This window comes from Notolabrus celidotus, chromosome 22, assembly GCF_009762535.1.
Source record: "Notolabrus celidotus isolate fNotCel1 chromosome 22, fNotCel1.pri, whole genome shotgun sequence".
In the NCBI taxonomy this organism is placed as follows: domain Eukaryota; kingdom Metazoa; phylum Chordata; class Actinopteri; order Labriformes; family Labridae; genus Notolabrus; species Notolabrus celidotus.
The window spans coordinates 7,089,215-7,109,523 of NC_048293.1; the positions used below are offsets into that span (position 1 = coordinate 7,089,215).

Genomic DNA, 20,309 nt, shown 5'->3' on the forward strand with positions numbered 1-20,309 from the left:
CAAGTAAAACGTCTGTCTGTTTTAGATTTAAGTCTTGAGTAGAGAACGCCATATTAGTCAGGAGACGATGGGATGCAAAAGAGTTTATGTGAATTTACAGCCTTCGTCCTTTTATACTGTCTGACCCTGCCTGAATACAAACAAAAGCTTCTCCAAACCATTTCAGTGCTAAGGCCCTGGTATCCTGCAGGCATGTCCAGTTTTTGTTAGAAGTTGGAGAAAAATCAAAGCTACTGGTAAGCTTGCGCTCAGTAAACAAGTGTCGACGAATATAAAACATCATAAAATTTGAAAACATGCAGTTGCCTTGTTAACTGAAGTCAACGTTGACCAAGAATGTAACAAATTGTGCATTTGTTTTCCAAAAACCTAGACAGAATTCATCTCGTTTGTTATTACACACAAAAAAAGAGAGAGGGAGAATCGCACAATCCTTCAGACCAGTGGCCCTCTGCAGCTGTTTTGGAGTTTTTTGGTGATCCACAGCCAGAAGAACAAACCTCTCAGAATAAACCTGGACACAAACACACAAAGTGAAGACTTCATTCCATATGGTTGACATGTTGGTAGCTGGCTTCTTGTTGTGTTTGTTTAAAGGGTTTATGGGTTTATATTTGTAGGATATTTTGAAGAGACGTGCCAGAGGAGGATCCCGAATGTAAAAACACACGAGTTTATCCAGAGCCTCTCGTGGTGAGTGATGGTGGAAATGGAAAGCTGTCTGACACAGCATGGGTCCCGGGTATTTCTTGCCTCTAGTGTATCTTTTGAACACCGTCCATAAGGGAAACCATAGAGCATTAAACATGTCTAACCACAGTTCATTTGAGACTGGTGCTGACACTCAGACCAAACAGTGTAAAAAACTCGGCACAGGCTAAATTTGTATGTGTCGTGTTTAGTGGACGTTTACTGAGAAATGTAACGGGAACAACGTTGTGCAGGAAGCTGTTAAAACACAAGTGATTAAAGCCTTTTCACAAAGAAAAGTCACGGTAGAGGCCTTCTTTAAAGGAGCTATTAGACCTGTGTTTATATGAAATGAGCTGTTAAACCGTCCCTTTTTTTAGCAGGGTTCAGCGTGAGTTACAAAAAAGCACATTTGTAATTGTCTGGCTTTTAAAATGAACATGCACTTCGCTAGTGAAAGGCTTTTTTGGGCTGAAGCGTAATGGGCTAAATCCTGGCTAGGTGAAATGATGTATGCAAGGCAGCTGCACTGTATAGATGAAAGCTATGGAAATATCTAAAAAAAAAAAGAAATTGAGAGTTGTTTCTTGATGGGTCTGGAATCTGAAGGTAGGTCATATTTTAGATTTAATTCATAAATGTAAGAAAAGTCTCACTTTTTTTCATTGGTGCAAATTTCAGATTTCAAAACTATCGTGATTTTTCAACACGGTATGAGAAAAAACAATAAATGCTTCCAGGTGGTCTGTGTAGCCGATGCTGCAAAGTTGAACAAAGAGTTTGTTTTTTTGATGAGCCAACAGTTTCTTTGTGGAGAGTCTGTTTTACTGTAAGGCCTCGTCGCGTCTCGAGCAGAGCCAAGTGGTCCTAAACACAGAGAGTGTGAGTCATTGTGCTCTGTAATTTGGGCACACTGCAGCTGTCTTAAGTGACCACGGCTGTAGACCTGTTAACCAGACAGATCCACATGTAAAACTTTCCCTTCCTCCTAACATAATAATTATAATGTCACTTCCCAGAGCCCTTTCCCTCAATTGCAGCATGTATAGGTTTAACTGCGATGACGGCTTGTTGGAAGATCTTTCTAGGACAGACCCAGAGACTATTTTGGGTCTCTGACCTTCTTTCTCGACAAAGAGCCTCTGTTAATCTCTTCTATAATTCCTGTACCAAATCTTCTTTTTTCCCTGGATAATGCAGCTACTGTAAATACCATTTTCCAAGGGTATGGGCTTTTCTTTTGAGGCACAGATGAAGCCTGTAAGTATACGTCTTTGTCCCTGCTGAGCTGGACAGTCGCGCCTGGATGGCACAGGGTGAACTGCTAATTCTGCTGACTGTCCCTTATAAGACTTTGAAGACTTTCCAATTGGTATTTTTCTCAGCTATTTACAGTTCTGTATTTCAAACAAGATCTCCAAAAGTGGAAGTTTGAGGTCCTGCGGTGAAGGAAGAGAGAATTTCAGTGCTAATACCAGTGCACTTTTCCTGCTATAGTGTTTACATTGGTCTAGTCACATTCTGGTCAGATTGCAACAGCTCGCGGTTGAATAAAACTGAAGCTCTATGAAGCCAGACAGACAGGTGGATTCAGACTGTGTCTGGAAACTCCTGCAGTACCATTAAAAAGGCAGCAGCTTTCTAAAGTGGCCGTTAAAGAGAGAGACAGTACATTTGATAAAACATGTTTTCATGATGAAACCAGGCCTCACTAACAGACTGTGCTGCTGTGTGCATCTCACTCAGTGAGCAAAATTAGATGTTTACAGGATGCTGTAACCAGATCAGTGTGAAATAAAAAGAGGAGCTTAATATTTAGAGCCACCTTTTTGTATTTCTCCTCATGATGTTTTGTTTTTACATTATAGATATTAACACATTCTTTTATCTACTTCAAGGAAGGAACTTTTGGTTTGTGTTGATTTTGGTGCCCCCTCTGGTCGTGCTGATACAGTACTTCATACCTCTTTTTTGCTGATATTGTCCTGTACATGTGTAGGTAGTGTTTGCTTTTTTAAAGTTATTTTTTCGGGCACTTTTGCCTTTATTGGAATGGGCAGCTAAAAAAAGATATGAAACATGGGGAGCAGAGAGTCGGGGTGCAGCTCTGAGCAGCAGAGAGTGGAGATGCTAACAGTTCGTCACAATATAATGCAAAGCAGGAGTAAACTGCATGAAGTTGGCCTGTTATTTAGTTCACTCCAATCTTGATGTCTTTATAATTTTACAGAACATGTGGTTGGTGCGTAATCATCATGAACTTACCAGGAAGTTGTTCTCCATGATAGAACTATGAAACTGGCCCGGCCAATAATGGAAGCAGGCCTTTATTTACTCGTAAAGACTATGATCCCTGTCATAATAAGGGGCCTGGCCACTAATTGAAGGCCGGTCTTTATATGAGGATTCATGGTATAGCTGTTCAAACAAACATTTGGCTTTTTGGATTACAACAAAAATCACTCTGACTGGGAATTTCTCCATTAAACATGTTGAAGATGGTTCTTACAGAAAACTATAATCTTCCTGAAAATGTATGCCAGTGTAGTCCTCTTAAAATGTTCAATTATACCTGAACAACAGCTTCAGAGTATTTTTTGTTGCATAATAAGGGACTTCACACAGATGGAAAATGTTTGTCATCAGGTTGTACTTTCCATGTCTCATCAGAGAGGGGTTTTCTCTCCTGTTGCTCTGTTAGTGTAAATTGCATTCATTTGCTGTTCTCCTGAGAGATTAGAAATAAAAGATTCAAAACCTTAAATGTGATTAGTTTTATATTTGCGCTTTCATTTCCAACTCTTCACTTTCACTTACGCCACACAGTGTGAAGCCCCTCTGGTGTTTACAGTTTGATCCCTTCTATACCTCACAGACATGCGGTTTGCTTCATTGAAATTAAGCTAATTATATTCCCCGCCTGTACACATGCTCCCACCAAAAGCTATACTTTCACTTGCTATTATCTCTCTAAGGTTTCGTGACTGTGAAACACCCTCTGCAAATTAAAGGTCGGATTTGTGCCAAAACCTGACATTAAAAACTGAGGGAGCTTTTTTTTTTTTGGGAGTCAAAATCTTCACAGTCTCTCTCCAGTCTGTCAGTCTGTCCCAGTTTGACACCAGCTGCCGACTGAGAGCTTAAGATAAGCTTCATGTCTAAGAAACCAGTCTTCTCCTTCAGTCTGCACAGTGAGCTGTGATGAACTGGAGCAATAAACTGTAAATGTCAGTAATCACCTGGGGATGAGGGGAAAAAAAGACACAGAAGTGCACAGACACACATTCTGTCAAACACGTTACAGAGCAGACAGCTCACAGGTATTTTTCAGCCTTTTGAAACCACAACCAGAGCAGGTAATAAATATGTATCTTTATTATGCACCCGAGGCATTCATCTGAATGTTAACTTCTTTTTAACCCCTTCTGCATGAACATTTTCTTTTTAACACCGTTTTTGCTTAAATGATCTGTTTAATTCTTAAATACAGAACCCCTATCAAGCACTATCCATGCAGGACTTATATGCTGCAAACATGAATTAGTCTAGTACATCCAAGCAAAAAAAGACAAATTCTGCTGTCACAAGGACATTTTGATGACAGAATACAGACTAAGACAGATACTTCTACTAGTTCTATTGCATTTGATAATGCACCGTCAGCCATTACATTATGACTGCTGACAGGGAAAGGAAGTAACATCAACTATCTCTTTGCAATAGCCCATTTCAGTGGGTGAAAGGCAGCAAGTTAACATTTTGTCCTCAGAGTTAATGGGTTTGAAGCAGGATGAGCATAAGGGGGAGTCACTTTGACAGGGTCAAATTGGAATTGCTAGACGTCTGGGTCAGAGCATCTCCAAAACTGCAGCTCTTGTGGGCTGTATCTGATCTGTGGTGTGTGTGATAGTGGTCAGTACATACCAAAAGTGGACCAAGGGAGGATGAGTTGTGAACTGTGGACAGGATCAGGGGGGGCTGAGATGGTCACAAGTCACTTTTTGCAAGTCTAATTCAAGCCTTCCATGGCTTTTATATAAATAACAACAAAATATAAAACCCTATTTATTTACTTATATTAATATTAGGGCTATGATGGTCTGCCAAGGCTCACTGATTTGCTTAGGGAGCTGGCCTGTGTGGTCATAGCCAACAAAAGAGATACTGGATCTCACTCTACTGTAGAAGTTCATGTTAGTTCAGATAGAAAGGTGTCAGAACACAGCGCATCGCAATTTGACGTGTATTGGTCCGTATAGAAGGCAGCTTGTAGGACCACAACAACAAGTTCAAGTTGTTGATTCTGCCGCCAAATTTCCTGGATCTTCTTAATCCAACAAGCATCTGCAGGATGTGTTAGATAACCAAGTCCCATCCATGGAAGTCCCACCTCACAGCTCACTGGACTTAAAGGATCTGCTGTTAATGCATTGGTGCCAGAAACACAGTACACCCATAATAAGTAGGAGGTCATGATGCTATGGCTAATCAGTGTATAGAAAAACTATACAAAAAAGTATCTTTACACAGATTTAGAGAAAGACACAAAAGATTTCAAAGCACATGTTACCTCAGGTTTGGAGCAGGACCTCCAAATGTACTTCCCCTATTTTTTCTGGGCTTGGGGAAAACGCTCATTTGGTTTACTCATGTAATTGTAGCTGTTGCTATGGTTTTGTTGCTTCATTAATTTTGCATACACAATGTTACATTATAGAGCTCTGGGTTGGTTTTGGTGTTTAGACAATGGAAAGCTCCAGAGCTTTATTTAGAATGCCTGATTCACTGTTCTGTCACCGCAATGTTGGCTGCTTTCTGATTTACTGCTGTATGTTAGATGAGAAGGTATCTAAACACATTGCTCAGCGAATAATCCATCATGGATAAATGTATGGTTCAGTTACAGGAAGGACCAGAGATGTATACAGAACCTTTACTTAAGGAAAAATACACCAACAGATAGCCTGTTTTTTGTTTTACATGTTCTAGTGTTGTTTATTGAAAAAATGTATATACATTACGCTTTATATGTTATTCTATTGATCGATTTTAGTTGGGCTTTCATCTCCAACATATTCTAATATGTTTACAAATGATTTTGATTTGCTCAACTCCTTATTTGCTTCAGTTTTATTATCTCTTCCAACACACACAAAAAAAACAGCTTTCTTCTCTTTACACACAGTGGCTTATCCAGCCCTATCTCCTACCGTTGCTCTTTTTAGTGTATGTCTAGTTCGTTGACAATACTCATAAGCGGTGTGGACGAGACTCATTAATGATGTAGCATTTAGCATCAGTCCAAATCTAATGTTGTCAGAGACACGGGGCAGAGAGCAACCAGAGATCATCTAAATCACTGATCACTGATGGTGGTCTTGGATGGAAAATTAGAAGCGAAGTGTTGAAATGGTTGGCATTATACTCAGGCGGTCAAAAGTAAATTCTAGACGGCTTGCCAAGGTATCTTTCTCTTTTTTTGGGAGGGTGGGGGGAATTTTTGTCTTTTTTGATGGGACAGCTGAACGGAGCCCAGAAGCTTGGGGAGTAGAGAGTGGGGGAAGACATGCAGCAAATAGCCGTGGCAGGGAGTCGAACCAGCGACCACTGCAACAAGAACTGCAGCTACTGTACATTGGGCACACCCAGGTATCTTCTATGTATTGGAAAAAGTGCAGGCTCTGAATGACGTAGCATGTTTTCCAATAAAAGCATTTTCAGAGTTGAAAATCTGGTATCTGGAAAATCTTGTTTATGAGCCCAAAATCATTTGTAGACACTTAGTGCTTAAGTTATTACTGATAAATTGTTGTATACAAACTCAACATATGTTTTTGGGAGGTAAACCTCATACTGAAATATGAACAATAAATTAAGCAAAGATAAACGCAAGGTAAAAGTACAGTAGAGTTGTCTAAAACCTACTGCCTACATTACCCACAACGCAAGTCAACCTCAAACACTTAGAGATTAGAGATTTGTGTGTTTTTCTCTGTAGCTTCAGTCCACCAGCATCAAGACGATACAGTATGATGAGCAGGATAAAGGTCTCAGAAGCTCACTTCATTTTGACTGCATGTGCTAACATGTTTCTTGAACTTGACCTCTGCAGTATCACCTTACGCTGACTTAAGTGACATCACCTAAGGCAGTTTCACAGCTGATCTTGAGCCACAAAAATACTGACAGTAGTGCTCTGTAAAATCTGTAAACCAAAATTAAAAAAAATCAGTTGAGGTCCCCTCCTGAGCAGTCTGTTGCATTCTGTTATAACAAGAACCAACGTAACACCTGAATGAGTGAAAACAAAGGTAGAAATATGACAAAATACATTTATTGAAAAACTTATAGTCCGTCTTGTCCTTCTTTCTTACTGTTGTCAAAGGACAGTTTGTACCCTTTTGGATTTGTTCATCTCAGTTTTTTTTGGATGCAATGTGATGCTTGAGCACTCTTGAAAATACCCACAAGTATGGGTATGTGTTGGTGCATGAAACCACAAAATGCAGACATGTCGTGCAGCTTCACGTCAGCTGAGAATCGTTCTATTCTTCTGCGTCCAGTCAGGGTTCATGTAAGATTTAATGAAAGCCTTAAAATGCCATTCACTCGATGCATCTAGTGATGTTCGATCTGTAGAAATAGATTGTAATTCTATGCTAAAACATGATATACCTCTAATTTGTCTGAGCTGTGTTTGGGGCTTTTATTGCTAAATATAGGTTTATGGTAGTTTTCTTCTCTAGAATACAGATTCCTGAGGATAAAATGAGTCAACTTTTGGGGTTAGTATTATATTTCATGTCTCTCTGGGGCTTTATTGTGTGGGTTACAGTAAGTTCAGTCCTAGATAGTGGAGGGAGGGCGTTCTTGGCGCTGGCGGTCAATAGAAAGGGGGTGCTGGGACATTTTTAACTCCCTGGGCCATCAGTTGTGGTGAAGGGTGTGTTCATGTGTGGGGAGGATGGCGCTAAATGTCTAATTACGCAGGATCCCACGTTATACACTTTCCCAGGGTACAGTAACAGTAACTTATTGCAGCACTCGCTCTTTAATCAGTGATGTCAAACGCCACATGAGGAGCAGGCTCACAGATAAAGCTTGGGTACCCTGCGGTGTAGAGCACACGTCCAGAGCTTTAATTATGTTTGTTTCACACAGGGCAGACCATGAAGCCGTTTGTGCGGCTAAATTCATCACCTGCTGCTCGCTAAATAGACCTCTTTCAATTTCTGCAACAGGATGCTCTGAATTTAGATGTACAAGAGTAGAAATAAACACTCATGTAAACAAGATTCAGTTGTTTTCACTAAGGTGTATGAAAAGTAAACTTCACAACAGATATGATCTTATTGCTTTCTGGAAATTGAAAACTGTTCACTTTAATTATGATGAAGTTTATTTGTATGAACAGGTGTGGAGCAACACAACAGTTTGTCTATCAGATTTCAGTCACCACCTCAACTTTTTCAAATGACTCTGCAGGATCGTTTGTTTCTGTTCCCAGAAACCCAAATGGTCCAGACATGAAAAGGTAAACCTGGACATCGAACACAAGCATCCAGATTCTTAGAAGAACCTGCTGGCCGAGTGTTTGACTCTGCACATAAAATTCACTCATTAGAAAGAGCAGTGTAAACACACAAGGCTGCCAACCAGCCAAAAATGAACACTCATTCTTCGACTGTAATTGAGTCGTTAGCTGTACACAGCACAGATCATTAAACTAATTTGAGTGGGAATCTAAATTTGGTTGAAGTTTCTGCGTACATGTAAAAGGTTGTTTGATATCTCTGCATGTATGGTGGCAAAGAAAACACTAAAAAGATTATAATTTGGAAGGAGGGTGAATCTTAATCTTATGACTTCTTTTTTTACTCCTTAGCCCCAAATATGTTTCTCACCTTAAAAATTAGAGACCTTTTGACAAGGTAGGTAGAAGGATGCAGGTAGTGGAAAAATGTACTGATGTGTTCGAGTACTTAAGCTGAATACAAATTATACATGTTTAGTTAGTAACTTTATTGTTGGCTGTGCTAGAAACAGCTCACTGAGAGGCTAGTACATTGGTAATAAGTTGGGGATGTTAGCTAGAGTCTGAAACCCCTCATTCAGTATTTACCAGTCTGCTCTTCTTTGCTGTTTTGAAAACCAAGCATCTTAAAATTCACAACTTAGCTTGTCCAGTCTCAGTTTGGAAATCTCCAGAATATTGTGTAAGAACAGGAAAGAGCAAAAAAAAAAACCCTATGTGTACCCCGATTGAGTCGTATCGGTCATGACCAAGTACTTATAGGTACTTTAAGTAACAGTTCCATCTTGTCGTAAACCCAGATAAAGTAATATTCAATATTACTTGAGCCCTATTCTCACTGGATCTGTATATCCTAGGGACCTTTGATCATTTGTAATAATTGTCTAGGACGTCTGTGTTTTTAATCCCATGTAATGGACCATGTCTGCAAATTATGTTCCATATTTTAGGACACATAGACGTCCTCGGGGTATATTAATCCAGTTAGAATCAACATTGCAGTAATTCAATTTTTAAAGAAGGTGTCTGCTACTTTATCTGCCCCTGTTCTGGACGAAAAAAGATGTGGTCCAATGTAGTCTTATGTCCAATGCAGTGTTGGGCATTGTAAATAAAAGGTTTTGTAGCATTTTGGTTTCAAATTTGGCTAGATCATTTCCCAACACAGTATGTGGAACAGTGATTAGAGTGATGACATGCTTTGCGGCATGCAGAAAGGAACATTTTCTGTCTTTCAGACGGGTTCATGGTCTTTGTAGTGCTAACAGTATGAGAACATTAAGGCAAGTTCCCCTGCAAAACGTGAGGTGCACCACGTTGACTTATTGTATAAAGTTTTGAATGCATGTTCTTTGTGGAAGGTTACCGGGTTTGGACGTTGTCTTCTTTTTATGAATTTCCTGCTGACTGTATGTGGGATACTGCCAACAGAGACAAGGTAGATGTTGTGCAGCGCCATAGTGTTTTCAATCAGAAATGTCAGTACATTGAAGTAAATGACGCACTTCCCTTATCCAACAAGAATGTGTCACAAACACTGAAGTCAGGGGGTAATTCACAAATTACAAGGAGCTCCAAGGTAGTCCTATCCCGTGGGAATAGTGCTGAAGAAATGTACACTCCAATGATCCTGGTCAAAGAAAAGGTTTTTTGAGTGCGTATTTGCTTTCTTATCAAAAGTTAGCATGCTTGCATAATTGAGAAGATGGACACAACTCATATACTGTCCACATAAAGGTGGATTTTGTTATGTTTGGACAGAGCTGTGTTCTTTGTTTCAGTCAACACGCCAATCAAAGCTAGGTGCTCGATGGAGTTGACCTAACCGTCATTTGACTGATATGAGTTTGTTTTATTTGCTCTTGTATGCTTCCAACAGTGTCAACATAAAAACATCTTCCCCAGCTTCTCTTAAAACCAGAAGAAGCTAGTTTAGGAAAAATAATCGTACAGTACTTTTCTGACCACCTTTTACCTCTAATAACTTTCACACACACCCAAAGCCACTTAGCCATATTTGTAATGATATAATTGGTCCAAAGGACACAAATTAACAGGAAATGATGTTTTTGCAGAGAGGATAATCATTCTCAAAGTGGTAAATAAGCATATCATATCTTCTACCCAGAATATCCAGTGTACAGATTGAAGCACAAACAGTGAACAGTATGAGGCCTGTAGACAGCGCTTGACTCTCTGTACCATAAAGCTGGATGTATATAGGGAAAGTCTCCATGCAGCAGGGCAGGGTGGGTGTCTGTGGTCACTGTCTCTGCCCTGTGTGTCTCCAGCGGGCCACCCTTCACATTTCTCCCAGTGGCATTCTGCCAAACCCCAAGGTAGCAAACCATGAAAATGAGAGCGTTGCCTTAGGAGTTAAAAAAAGACATGTTTTGATCATCCTCTTTGGCTATTTATTCCGTCTTGTTCTGCTATATCTATAGAATTAGTTTTGCTGAGAAAAGTAGAAATTAAAGTTCAATCGTTTTAGGTTTTCTGCTACCTTACTATTATTGCTACCAAAAGGGCTGCAAATTAAGATTCTCCTTGTCTCAGTGCGACCACTAGGAGACAGAAAAATGCGTCATGAGGGACATGATACAGTAATTTGTGGCTTTGACTATAAATATGATGCATGATGCACAGAGAGGCATTGTGTATTCATTTCTCCCACTGGTTTTATTTGGTGTGGTACCTGATATTATGATCTTAATTCTGGGACAGAATGTGTTTGGTATCCTGTGAGACTGATCTCTTAAAAAAGGCGTTTGTTGTACTCCTCCTTTATCAAAATCAATCATTTTATATTTTATATATCTTTTTGAACCATGATAGTTATGTTTCTGAAACCAGAGATACCAGCTGACTAAAAAGAAAACAACTGAAAGCATGGTTTCTACAAGATATAGAGCTCTAACACAGAGACATTTAAACCCAAATAGGTGGAATAACACCCTTTTATTTTGAGTTTAGCTTGACCATTTCTGCATAAAAAATGCTGTAAACAAATATACACAGAATATTGTTGTACAGGTTTTGGTCTCCATTAAATAGAGTATCCTTTGCATTATTTGCTTTAGCAGACTTTGACACGTTTCATCATTTAAAATAACCTCTTTTTATAATCTCATGAAATTAGACCAAGTTTAATTTCTACTTTGTTGACTTGGAGGTTGCTAATTTGGTATAACATACAAATAATTCAGCCTTATACATCTCTCTATGACTGTTTCCTTGTCCATATAAAACAAAACTATGTTAACATGTAAACATCCTAAAGTCCAGACAGCAGATGTTTTTTTTTCTTATATTTAGAAAAGTACAAGAAGAAATGTTCTTGTTTTCCCTCTTTGCACTCAGTCTGTGGTGACTTGGGGTATTTATAACGGGAGGCAAATGTCTGGATATCCCTCCATACTCCCTCCATAACTGCTCCTCTTATACAAGAAATGTATTTCTTCTAACAGAATACACTGATATTGAGCTGAAATATTTAATAAAAGGGGGATCCTTGTGGAAAAAAAACCTGTGTGAAAATTATATTTAACAGCATTGAGCAGCCCTTGGTGTTTCTTAATTAAGGTAGAAGAAGGTGTACTTGCACAGTTCTTGTTTGTGTGTATTTTTGCCTTTTGTTTACTTTTGGCTGTTGGTCAGCATCAAAGATGGGACAGACATTTTTGAGGAACAGTATAACCTCAGGTGTTCTACACATCATGAAAGCAGCCAGATAGAGGGTGTGTGGAGAGGAGTGGACATGATCTTGACCTCGGATCCACCCAGAAGTCCCTGGTCAGCAGGCACAGCCCAAACTTCAGCCAATTACAGAGCAGCAGCATGAACACACACTCCTTGAAACCTGCAAGAACTTAAACAAGTGGGAAGAAGTTTACTTTCGTTTCAGTGTTGATCTCTGTGCTGGTACTTTTCAGATGCTTATGTGGGAGTGTGAGGGGGCAAAAAATCAGAATATAGGGATTGTTTTAGACTTAATAATTCACAGTTAGATAATTATCCAATTAGACATGTGAAAAATGTCAATTTTCCATTGTAGAAAACATCCCTCAGTCAGTTCTCTGTCATTTATCAGGGAGTTATTTTGTTGAAGAAAAATACTTTGTTAATCAATCTCTGTTGTCAATGCACAAAAAAGACTTAGAAGTTGTCTTTCCCCAAAAATATAGATATACAATTTGGAACAGCAATTAGTAAAATAAGAGACGTGTTGGTTAGATCAAATTTCAAAAACATCTATTCCTTTTTTAACATACTTTGACTTAAGTTCTGCACTTCTTCTCAGTGTTTGAACATTCTTCTTCAGGTTTTTTTAAGGGTTTGGTCATAGGCATCATTTACTGGTTTGTACCCTACAAATGCTAATATATTTACACTTTTAGTTTTGTATTCTTGCGTGAAAAATCAAAACCTATCCAAACAAAGATTAGGTAATAAAGAGAGGGACGTGGCATTTGTTCTTTAACCACACAAAAAAATAACTCTTGTTTTCTTGTGTTTTCTGGAGCATGATTCAGCTCATTTCCATGAGTAAGAAGTTACATTTATACAATCAAAGTGAGAAATGTGAAGTCAAAGCTTCAGTCAGGTGTAATCTTGTAGTCTGTTATGTGGGGCGTCATGGCACCCTCACAATACATGAGACATGAAATGTACAACATTTAGAAACTTCAGTGAGAACTCACAAAAGAAAACTCATTTGGACAGAAAACAGAAGAAATGTTGGCGAGGTCATCACAAAGCAATAATCCTTTCCAGCAGGCTCATGATCCACTATTTATCTACAGTGCAATTAGTAGCTCACCCCAGGCCAAAAACTTCCACTGACTCAAGCCAAATGCTGCCACTGTTCCTGCTCATTTAGGCGTCTCCTTTACTCCTGTCCCAAAATGCATCAGGATGAAGAAACATTCACAGTTAGGGATAGCCTTAATGACTAAATTACAGCAAAAATAAATACTAATCCAGTGTCATCAAACTTAATTATATGTGTTTAAGCATATTTACACAATTTATACTGCACATGTGGACACACTGGGGTTATGTGTGATTATTTAGAGTAAACATCTGTCATTTTCCCTAATATTACAAGGATGGTGGTGAAAGAGGAAAGCCTAAGATTTTGCCATCCATACCGCATAAACATGTTATTTAACACTTATCAAATTAACTGAAATGACCCCAAGCTCTGCGCTTCCTTAACCTGTTTGCTTTTTATTTTTAAACCTGTAATTGTGATTATTTTCAGGGGTCATAAATGTATTTTAATGCAAAAGCTTTATAAAAAAGCTTCTCACGTGCAGCCTCTCAGTTGACTTTCTATTTGCAGCTCTATGCAGACAAATATACACAGTCAGTGGAAACCAGGATCGTGGCAATGCATATATACAGCGATGGAGGATGGTCAGATTCTCTGGGGTCATCAAGTTGACCACAGTTGGTTTCCATGTAAAACACCGCTGTCTGATCAGTGAACACATGCCCCTGAGTGTCCTCCACAATTCACTTTATAGCTATTGCTGTCTATGGTGTCTGTAGGAAACGGTTCAGACATGCCATTCTGGAAAAGTGCACCATTTGCTCCGTTTGCATTTTGAAACCTGTTATTTACACAATGTATTTTCTTTTTTCTAATCAGGGAAAGTGTCTGGTCCAGTGTCCTTGATTTAGATCCTTGTACAGAGTTTGTCCTGTCTGATCCAGAGAAAAGATCGGGTAGGAGGCAGACGTACATATTTGCACAAACACAGTATAGGTCGGTCCATCTGTGTCTTTACAGTGATGAAGGGTCATTACACCTTGTGTGCATCATTTCACCCTGAAGGCTGCAGGCAAACTGTGGCTCAGCAAAGTCCCTTTGACAAACTGTACACCTCTGCTCCTTGTCCAGTCTGATCTTTGTTTTTGTGGTTTGCATCTACAGAGGAGGGAGTGAAAAGAGAAACAAGAATACACTTAATGCTCAACTGAGTGATAAATAGGTTAAATATCTCGTTGGACTCACCCAGATGACCTTGTGCCGCATGAGCTCCACCTGGCTCAGAGCCTTTTCTAGGCTCGCCATCCGCCTCTGGTGGCGGGTCGCCCTGAGGGATCCAACTAAGAACTGGGAGAGCAGCTGAATAGACCAGGACTCAGGCAGGAGCGGGACGACCTTCTCTGCTGTAAAGGCCACTGGGTTATCATTGAGCAGATCCACAGCCGCATTAGTAAGATCGTCGGAGCTTAGGTAGATTTGGAGCAGGGTGAGCAGGAGGGTCTGACTGAACTGTGAGTCCCGGTTTTGTGCGGCCCTGCAGCAGAAGGCCTGTGCAGCCTGGAGGTCTCGCTCCTGGTGAACGAGCACCTGCAGCGCCTGAGTGTGCTCACCGGTTCTACTCAAGAGGATGGCTTTCTCCACATGCAGGGTTGTAGATTTGATTCTCTCTGTGATGACAAATAAAGAAAGTTCGTAATTAAGTAACACTTATCTTTTGTTTATTTTTTCATAAGCGTCCACGCACCGTGCACAACAGAGACATCAAGAAACTTAGATTCCCAAAGCAGATGCTGCAACTTCCCCCTAGTCTCCATCGAATCTGTTTCCTTTTCCTCCTGCAGCGTCTGAGTAACATATGCCAGGGCCAGACGGCTGTGGTGTCTCTCCTCCTGGGGGCGAATTACACCAATCATGTCTACATGCATTTAATAAAGGAGTCAGATGATCAGATTAGAAAGCTGCTGCTGTGCCCACCTCACTCTTCAATTCATGGATTAAGAACTCGAGATACAAAAGCAACGCCAGCGGGTACTTCTCCAAGAAAGAAAGGGTATCCTGTGTCTCTAATGGAGCATCTGGTGGACGCCTGCTGAAAATGTGCACACCTATCTATTTTTGAACAGATCACATTTGTTATTGGTCATTTAATCATCATTTTGTCCAATAAGCAAAACAATTTAATTCATGTATTGGGTGGCAATTTGCAGTGTGTTAATTTTTGTTACACAGTTGTTCTGTACAACTCTGCCCTCTGCAGTTAGGTTGAAATCATACAAATATTATGAAACAGGCACCTCCTGGTTATTTTGCAGAGTCCAGTCTGCAAAGTTCCACACAACATCACTGTCATGTAGCTGACTGAGAGTCCACACTATGTGTCCATACACATCAGAGCAGGTTGGGTCTTTGTGGCGGCCATCGACAATTTTCACCCAAGCCTGGAAGAATACAGCAGGCTTAATGTGTGCTCAAAGTAGTCATAATTGTTGTACATAAAAAGTGCTGTGTTGTGGGAAATAATACCTTAAGTGCATCTTTTTGATTTCCATGACTTTGATAGAGGGAACCTAATGCAAAGAATCTTTAAAGGAAAAGAGATAAACAGTTAAATCATCAGAAATTGTGCAAATTGCACAAAACTTCTCACATTGAATACAAGAACCATTGAACTGTAGCCTTATTTGTGCTCCTAGAAAGCCTGACCTTATGAAAATATAATCTTTATTTTCACCTGTTGTGTCTCTCCAGGAAAGGAACACAGTCATCCAGTCTGCACTCATTGGGGGAAGATACAAGCTGCTGCAGATTTTCAGTCTCCCCCAGTTCTACGTACAGCCTCAGGAGGGCGCAGTCCACTTCCTTACTGCACTCCAGGCACTGCTCCGTCCCCCTGACTGCTCTGAGAAAGTCTCCCAGGAAGAGCAGGTAATGATGAAATGTGTCACTGTCCTCCTGCCAGAGCACCTGCAGATCTCTGGCCTTGTTCGCTTGATCAAGCTGGGATTTGAAGTCCTCGCACAGACCAGACTGTGTGTCAGGGTAGAGGCGGATGATTTCTCTGGGGTCCAGCTCACCTTTACTGTTGGAGTGGGTATTGATTTGTTAGACTCTGGAGTAGAATTCAGCAGAAAAGAGGCACTATTCATAAAACTCACAATGCTGGTTGAGATTTATTTAGCTGATTGGAATTTAGAGTACTTTGCAAAAGGTTTTTTTCTCACATGAACAGATCTTTGGCCTCTGGAAAACCCTGCCGGTAGTAATGAACAAATCCAGCCAGGCAAGTGATAGAATTCTGCAGCTCCTGTTGGTGAAAATAGCCACTCAAAACCAGGCACTCATAACATGAACCTAATTAAAGCAACAATATGTGAGCTGAAATCAATACAGCAGACAAGGAGGCCGTGCTATGACAGTAAAACGGCACAAAAACTACCAATCAACTAATGACTCATCAGCGTGTTAATTCTTTCATCATCATCACCTCTACAATGTGACCTGATATAAGCCACAAATGACACTTAATCTCTCACACCATCTGCTGTACTCGTTTGTAATTATCCAACTGCATAAAAGCTAGCAGCTCACAACAGTGATGAATTATTGAATTGAAACACTGCGATGCAGCGCCACGAGGCTGGAATGTGCACATATTTGCACATCAGTGGCATGTATAAATCTACTAAATGGTGGAAATCAAGCTGCAGTTAAGACTGCCTTACAAAGTCTAAGTTAAGGCAGTTTGAAGTTAAGAACTAGACGAACTGTGTGACAAAAAACATGATATTATGCTTAATTTTGGATAAAGCTGTGTTTCTGGATGGGCTCTAGGTCAGTCTGCCTGTTAGTAAGTCCATCACATTCATCTTGGATTCTGACATGAATATATCAACAACTACTGGATGGGCTGTCATGAAAGTTGTTACCTTCTTCATACCCAGTGCATAAAATCCGTTAGCATTTTCTCAAGTGCCAACAGCAGGTCAACATTTTTGGTTTCAGGTGAATAAACAGTGGATGGATTTACAAGAAATGTGGCACAGGCATTCATGTCAATCAGAATGAATTGTAATCACAGCGTAAATCCTCATACCTTGATCTTTTGGTATCAGAAGGTCGACTTTTTAATTTTTCAAACGGTTCATGACAAAAAAAACAACGAAAAACAACTTACAGCATACACTAATGGAAATAATCATAAGTTTTGCCATTTTTAGTTTTATTACAGATTCCTTTTTGTTTTGTGCTAACACTAACATGCTAAACTAAAAAGATAACAAGCAAACATTAAAGTTTCAAAGTGTTAATGTCTGCTTTTTCATTGTGAGCAGGTAAGCATGCACACTAGAAAAAAGCTAATAACAGCAATAGTAGCATGGTCATAGAGTAGTAGCCAAATAGTTGATGACCAAAGAATAATGAAATTGATGACATATCCCTCTGTTTACATCTGAGGACAATAGAAAATGCTCCAAGTTTAACATCTTAGGGTTTTGTTTCAGCTTCTTTTTATTTAGTGCTAATGCTAATAATGTGCTATACTAAAAAAGTAAACAAGGCTAAAGTGGTGACTTTCTAACATTAGCATGTTAGCATCTCATTTTTCATTGTAAGCATTTTCACATGCATCATAAAAAAGCTAGCATCACTGCTAGCTTAATTATTGAGTAGTTTTAATTTGCCTTATAGTTACTGACCAGAGTAGTTAAACTCGTGGCATTCCCCCCGCTACAGTTTAGACTCATGGAATATGTTTCTAGTTTAACTTTTTATTGTTGCAGCTCCTTTGTCGAGTGCTAATGCTAACATGCTAAACTACAAAGACAGCAGGCAAACATCATTTTTAAATATCAGTGTGTTAACATCGGCTTTTATATTGTGAGCTAGACAGCATGAATCCAAAAGACAGCTCATAACAGCCCTGTTGGCCCAGGAGAAAATGTTGCTGCTATTTGTTGGATTACAACAATTTTTTTGTCATTGCTAACTTGCTGAACTAAGCTTGTTGGAACTTCCTTGTTATGTGAAAATGTTAGCATGCATCCTAAAGAATAGCTGCTAGCATGATTATACATGAACCATTTTATCTCTATTCATGCTCATTTTTTTTCACATTTTTCCCAAATATTACACATTTCTGTCATGTCAGAATGGATTACAAAGCTGCAAAATGTGTACTTAAAAATTCTTAGTTTTGAGTTACTGTAGATTGTTTGTGGTTTAGAATAGTAGTGCATGTAGTTGAAATATGTTCGAATAGTTAAAGTAAAAAGAATAAAGAGGACAGGGGAAGCACTATAAATAGGTTCGTGCCAGTATCCTAAGAAACCTTGTATTTGTTAGAAACCTAGATTTTCAAGCTTTGGCATGTATACAACCTGTCGTGTGTCTATAAATTGCATTTCACCTCATGTGATTCAAGTAGGTGATGTCCTTTAACTCCATCCAGCAATATTAGTGCCTCCTCGACCCTCTCGAGCCTCACAAGTGTGCAGATCTGCTCTTCAAACGGCACCAGATGAAGGCTGAAAATGTCTCTGTCTGTGAACACTACCACACCATCTGAGGGGAGATTTGTTGATGGTTTCAGAAACAGTGTGACGAACAGTGGGTGAAAGAATGATTGACTGAATCGGTGCAAACTGAGACAGACAAAGCTCTTTCTCTCTAAACAAAAAACACAGTTTGACAGCCTTCTCTGTCTGCAATCTGGCAGGATTAGGTGATGAATGGATGCGGCCTGGTGTACCTGATGTTGAGAGCAGACCCTTGGCTCCGCTGAGGCTCACAGTCTGTTTGTGCCGCTGATCTAGCACACTGTGCACTGACAGCACTTGAGGCTGCAGGGTTAGGATGTAGGGGAAACACACTCGGGCTGCCAGCACCTCCTGAGGCCACTGCAGGGGAGGACGCTGGCAGATCCCTGTCGTCATTACAAACATGCCTGAGGGATGAGGACGGAGAAATTATATCTTGGCTAAACAAATATCCTCTGGCTGAATTGATAAACAGAGGACTGAAACAAGATGATTAACTGTATGGCTGCTTTGGAAAAAATGACTCATTGGGACTTCTTTCCTCGACAGGCGGCAGGGCAAAGCATTGTTAATTCTTGGATCACTTACCCAAAAGTTCAGGTCCGTTCAAGAGGAACTCCCCTGGCCCTGCTGGTGTAACAAAGACACGCTGCCTGCTGTGAGTATGACGGAAAAGCTCCTGGCTCCTCCCAGTCGTAACATCATAGAGCAGATACCTGTCACTGGTTGCTATACACAGACTAGCACCATCGACTGCCAACGCCACAGGTTCCTGAAGGAGAGGGACTTCCTTTACAACCTCCCACCTGTCCACGCCCACCACGTGGATCTGGATCACCTTCCTGCGGCTTGATGAAGTCACCATCTCCACAGAAGTTGCCTTCTGATCGAGGGATGAGCTGCACACTTCAAACAAAGACACGTGCTGGATCTTCTTCAGAGAAGGAACCGGCTCTAAGGAAAACATGTTGAGGGCTGTGATGCTCCGGTCCCACAGAACCAGCAGATGGTTGAAAAGTGGGACTGCCCTCAGTTGGAGGACTTGGTTGCTTGAGCCGAGTTTCCTCACTCTACCTTCTCTGGCTTTTATCTGGTCTCCACTAGGGAGGATAAGATGCTGGACTGTAGCATCTCTAGTCCCTATGTACACATGTTTGTCAAAGCACTCAATGCACTGGATGCTGCTTTTGTCCTTCTCTTTTGAGGCTACTTGCTTTTCATACACGCGTATTTGCGTAAATGCTCTAAAAGCCATTGCACAAATTCAAGGATGCTTGATTTTTTAAAATGTGAAATACTTAATCTGATGGGAAAAAAAGCAACAGATCTTCTATAACATATACAAAATACAAGTCCCTACCTCTCTGCTGCTCTCCCTTCCTCTTTGATCCCTGCACAAGTTTATGAAGTCAAAACCAGTGTTACCTACCATGTGACAGGAAACCTATGTCAGCATTTTCTCCGCTCATCCTGCCATGTGAGGACACTTACACAACTCATCCAACCGACAAAAAAGAACAGAAACTCTTTTATAAGGATCATAACAATAGATGTGAGGAGGACAGATATTTTGAGGTGCCCACAGTTACGTCGGTCTGTTTTCTTGGCTTGTCCATGAACCAAAGTTGTGGATTTTGGTTGGTGTATAATTGACAAGTAGAAGAGCAAGTGATCTGCTGATTAAACCATATATGGTCGCTCTGGGTTTGTTTACAGCGTGAAAGAGCTGGGTGCAACCAGGTCAAGAGGCAACAGAAGCGCAAAGAGGTTTGTT

General features: G+C 40.2%; 1 protein-coding gene and 1 long non-coding RNA gene across 4 annotated transcripts in view; one reads left to right on the top strand and one right to left on the bottom strand.

Annotated features, from left to right (window-relative positions):
- LOC117806679 overlaps positions 1 to 20,309 on the top strand; it is a 54,985-nt gene that overhangs the window by 8,753 nt on the left and 25,923 nt on the right. For all 3 annotated transcript variants that reach the window (XR_004629722.1, XR_004629721.1, XR_004629723.1), the window contains exon 2: positions 15,747 to 15,923. This is a non-coding gene — a long non-coding RNA (uncharacterized LOC117806679). The remainder of the gene's footprint in view (positions 1 to 15,746; positions 15,924 to 20,309) is intronic.
- Positions 11,845 to 19,918, bottom strand: si:ch211-266g18.9 (transforming growth factor-beta receptor-associated protein 1). Its single transcript, XM_034675668.1, has 11 exons — positions 19,124 to 19,918; positions 18,748 to 18,942; positions 18,406 to 18,560; positions 16,220 to 16,302; positions 15,730 to 16,077; positions 15,522 to 15,579; positions 15,293 to 15,436; positions 14,973 to 15,107; positions 14,743 to 14,887; positions 14,244 to 14,665; positions 11,845 to 14,156 (listed from the first exon to the last, which is right to left on the bottom strand). Exons 1-11 carry the CDS (start codon positions 19,788 to 19,790, stop codon positions 14,013 to 14,015), a joined length of 2,496 nt encoding a protein of 831 aa, XP_034531559.1. The 5' UTR covers positions 19,791 to 19,918; the 3' UTR covers positions 11,845 to 14,012.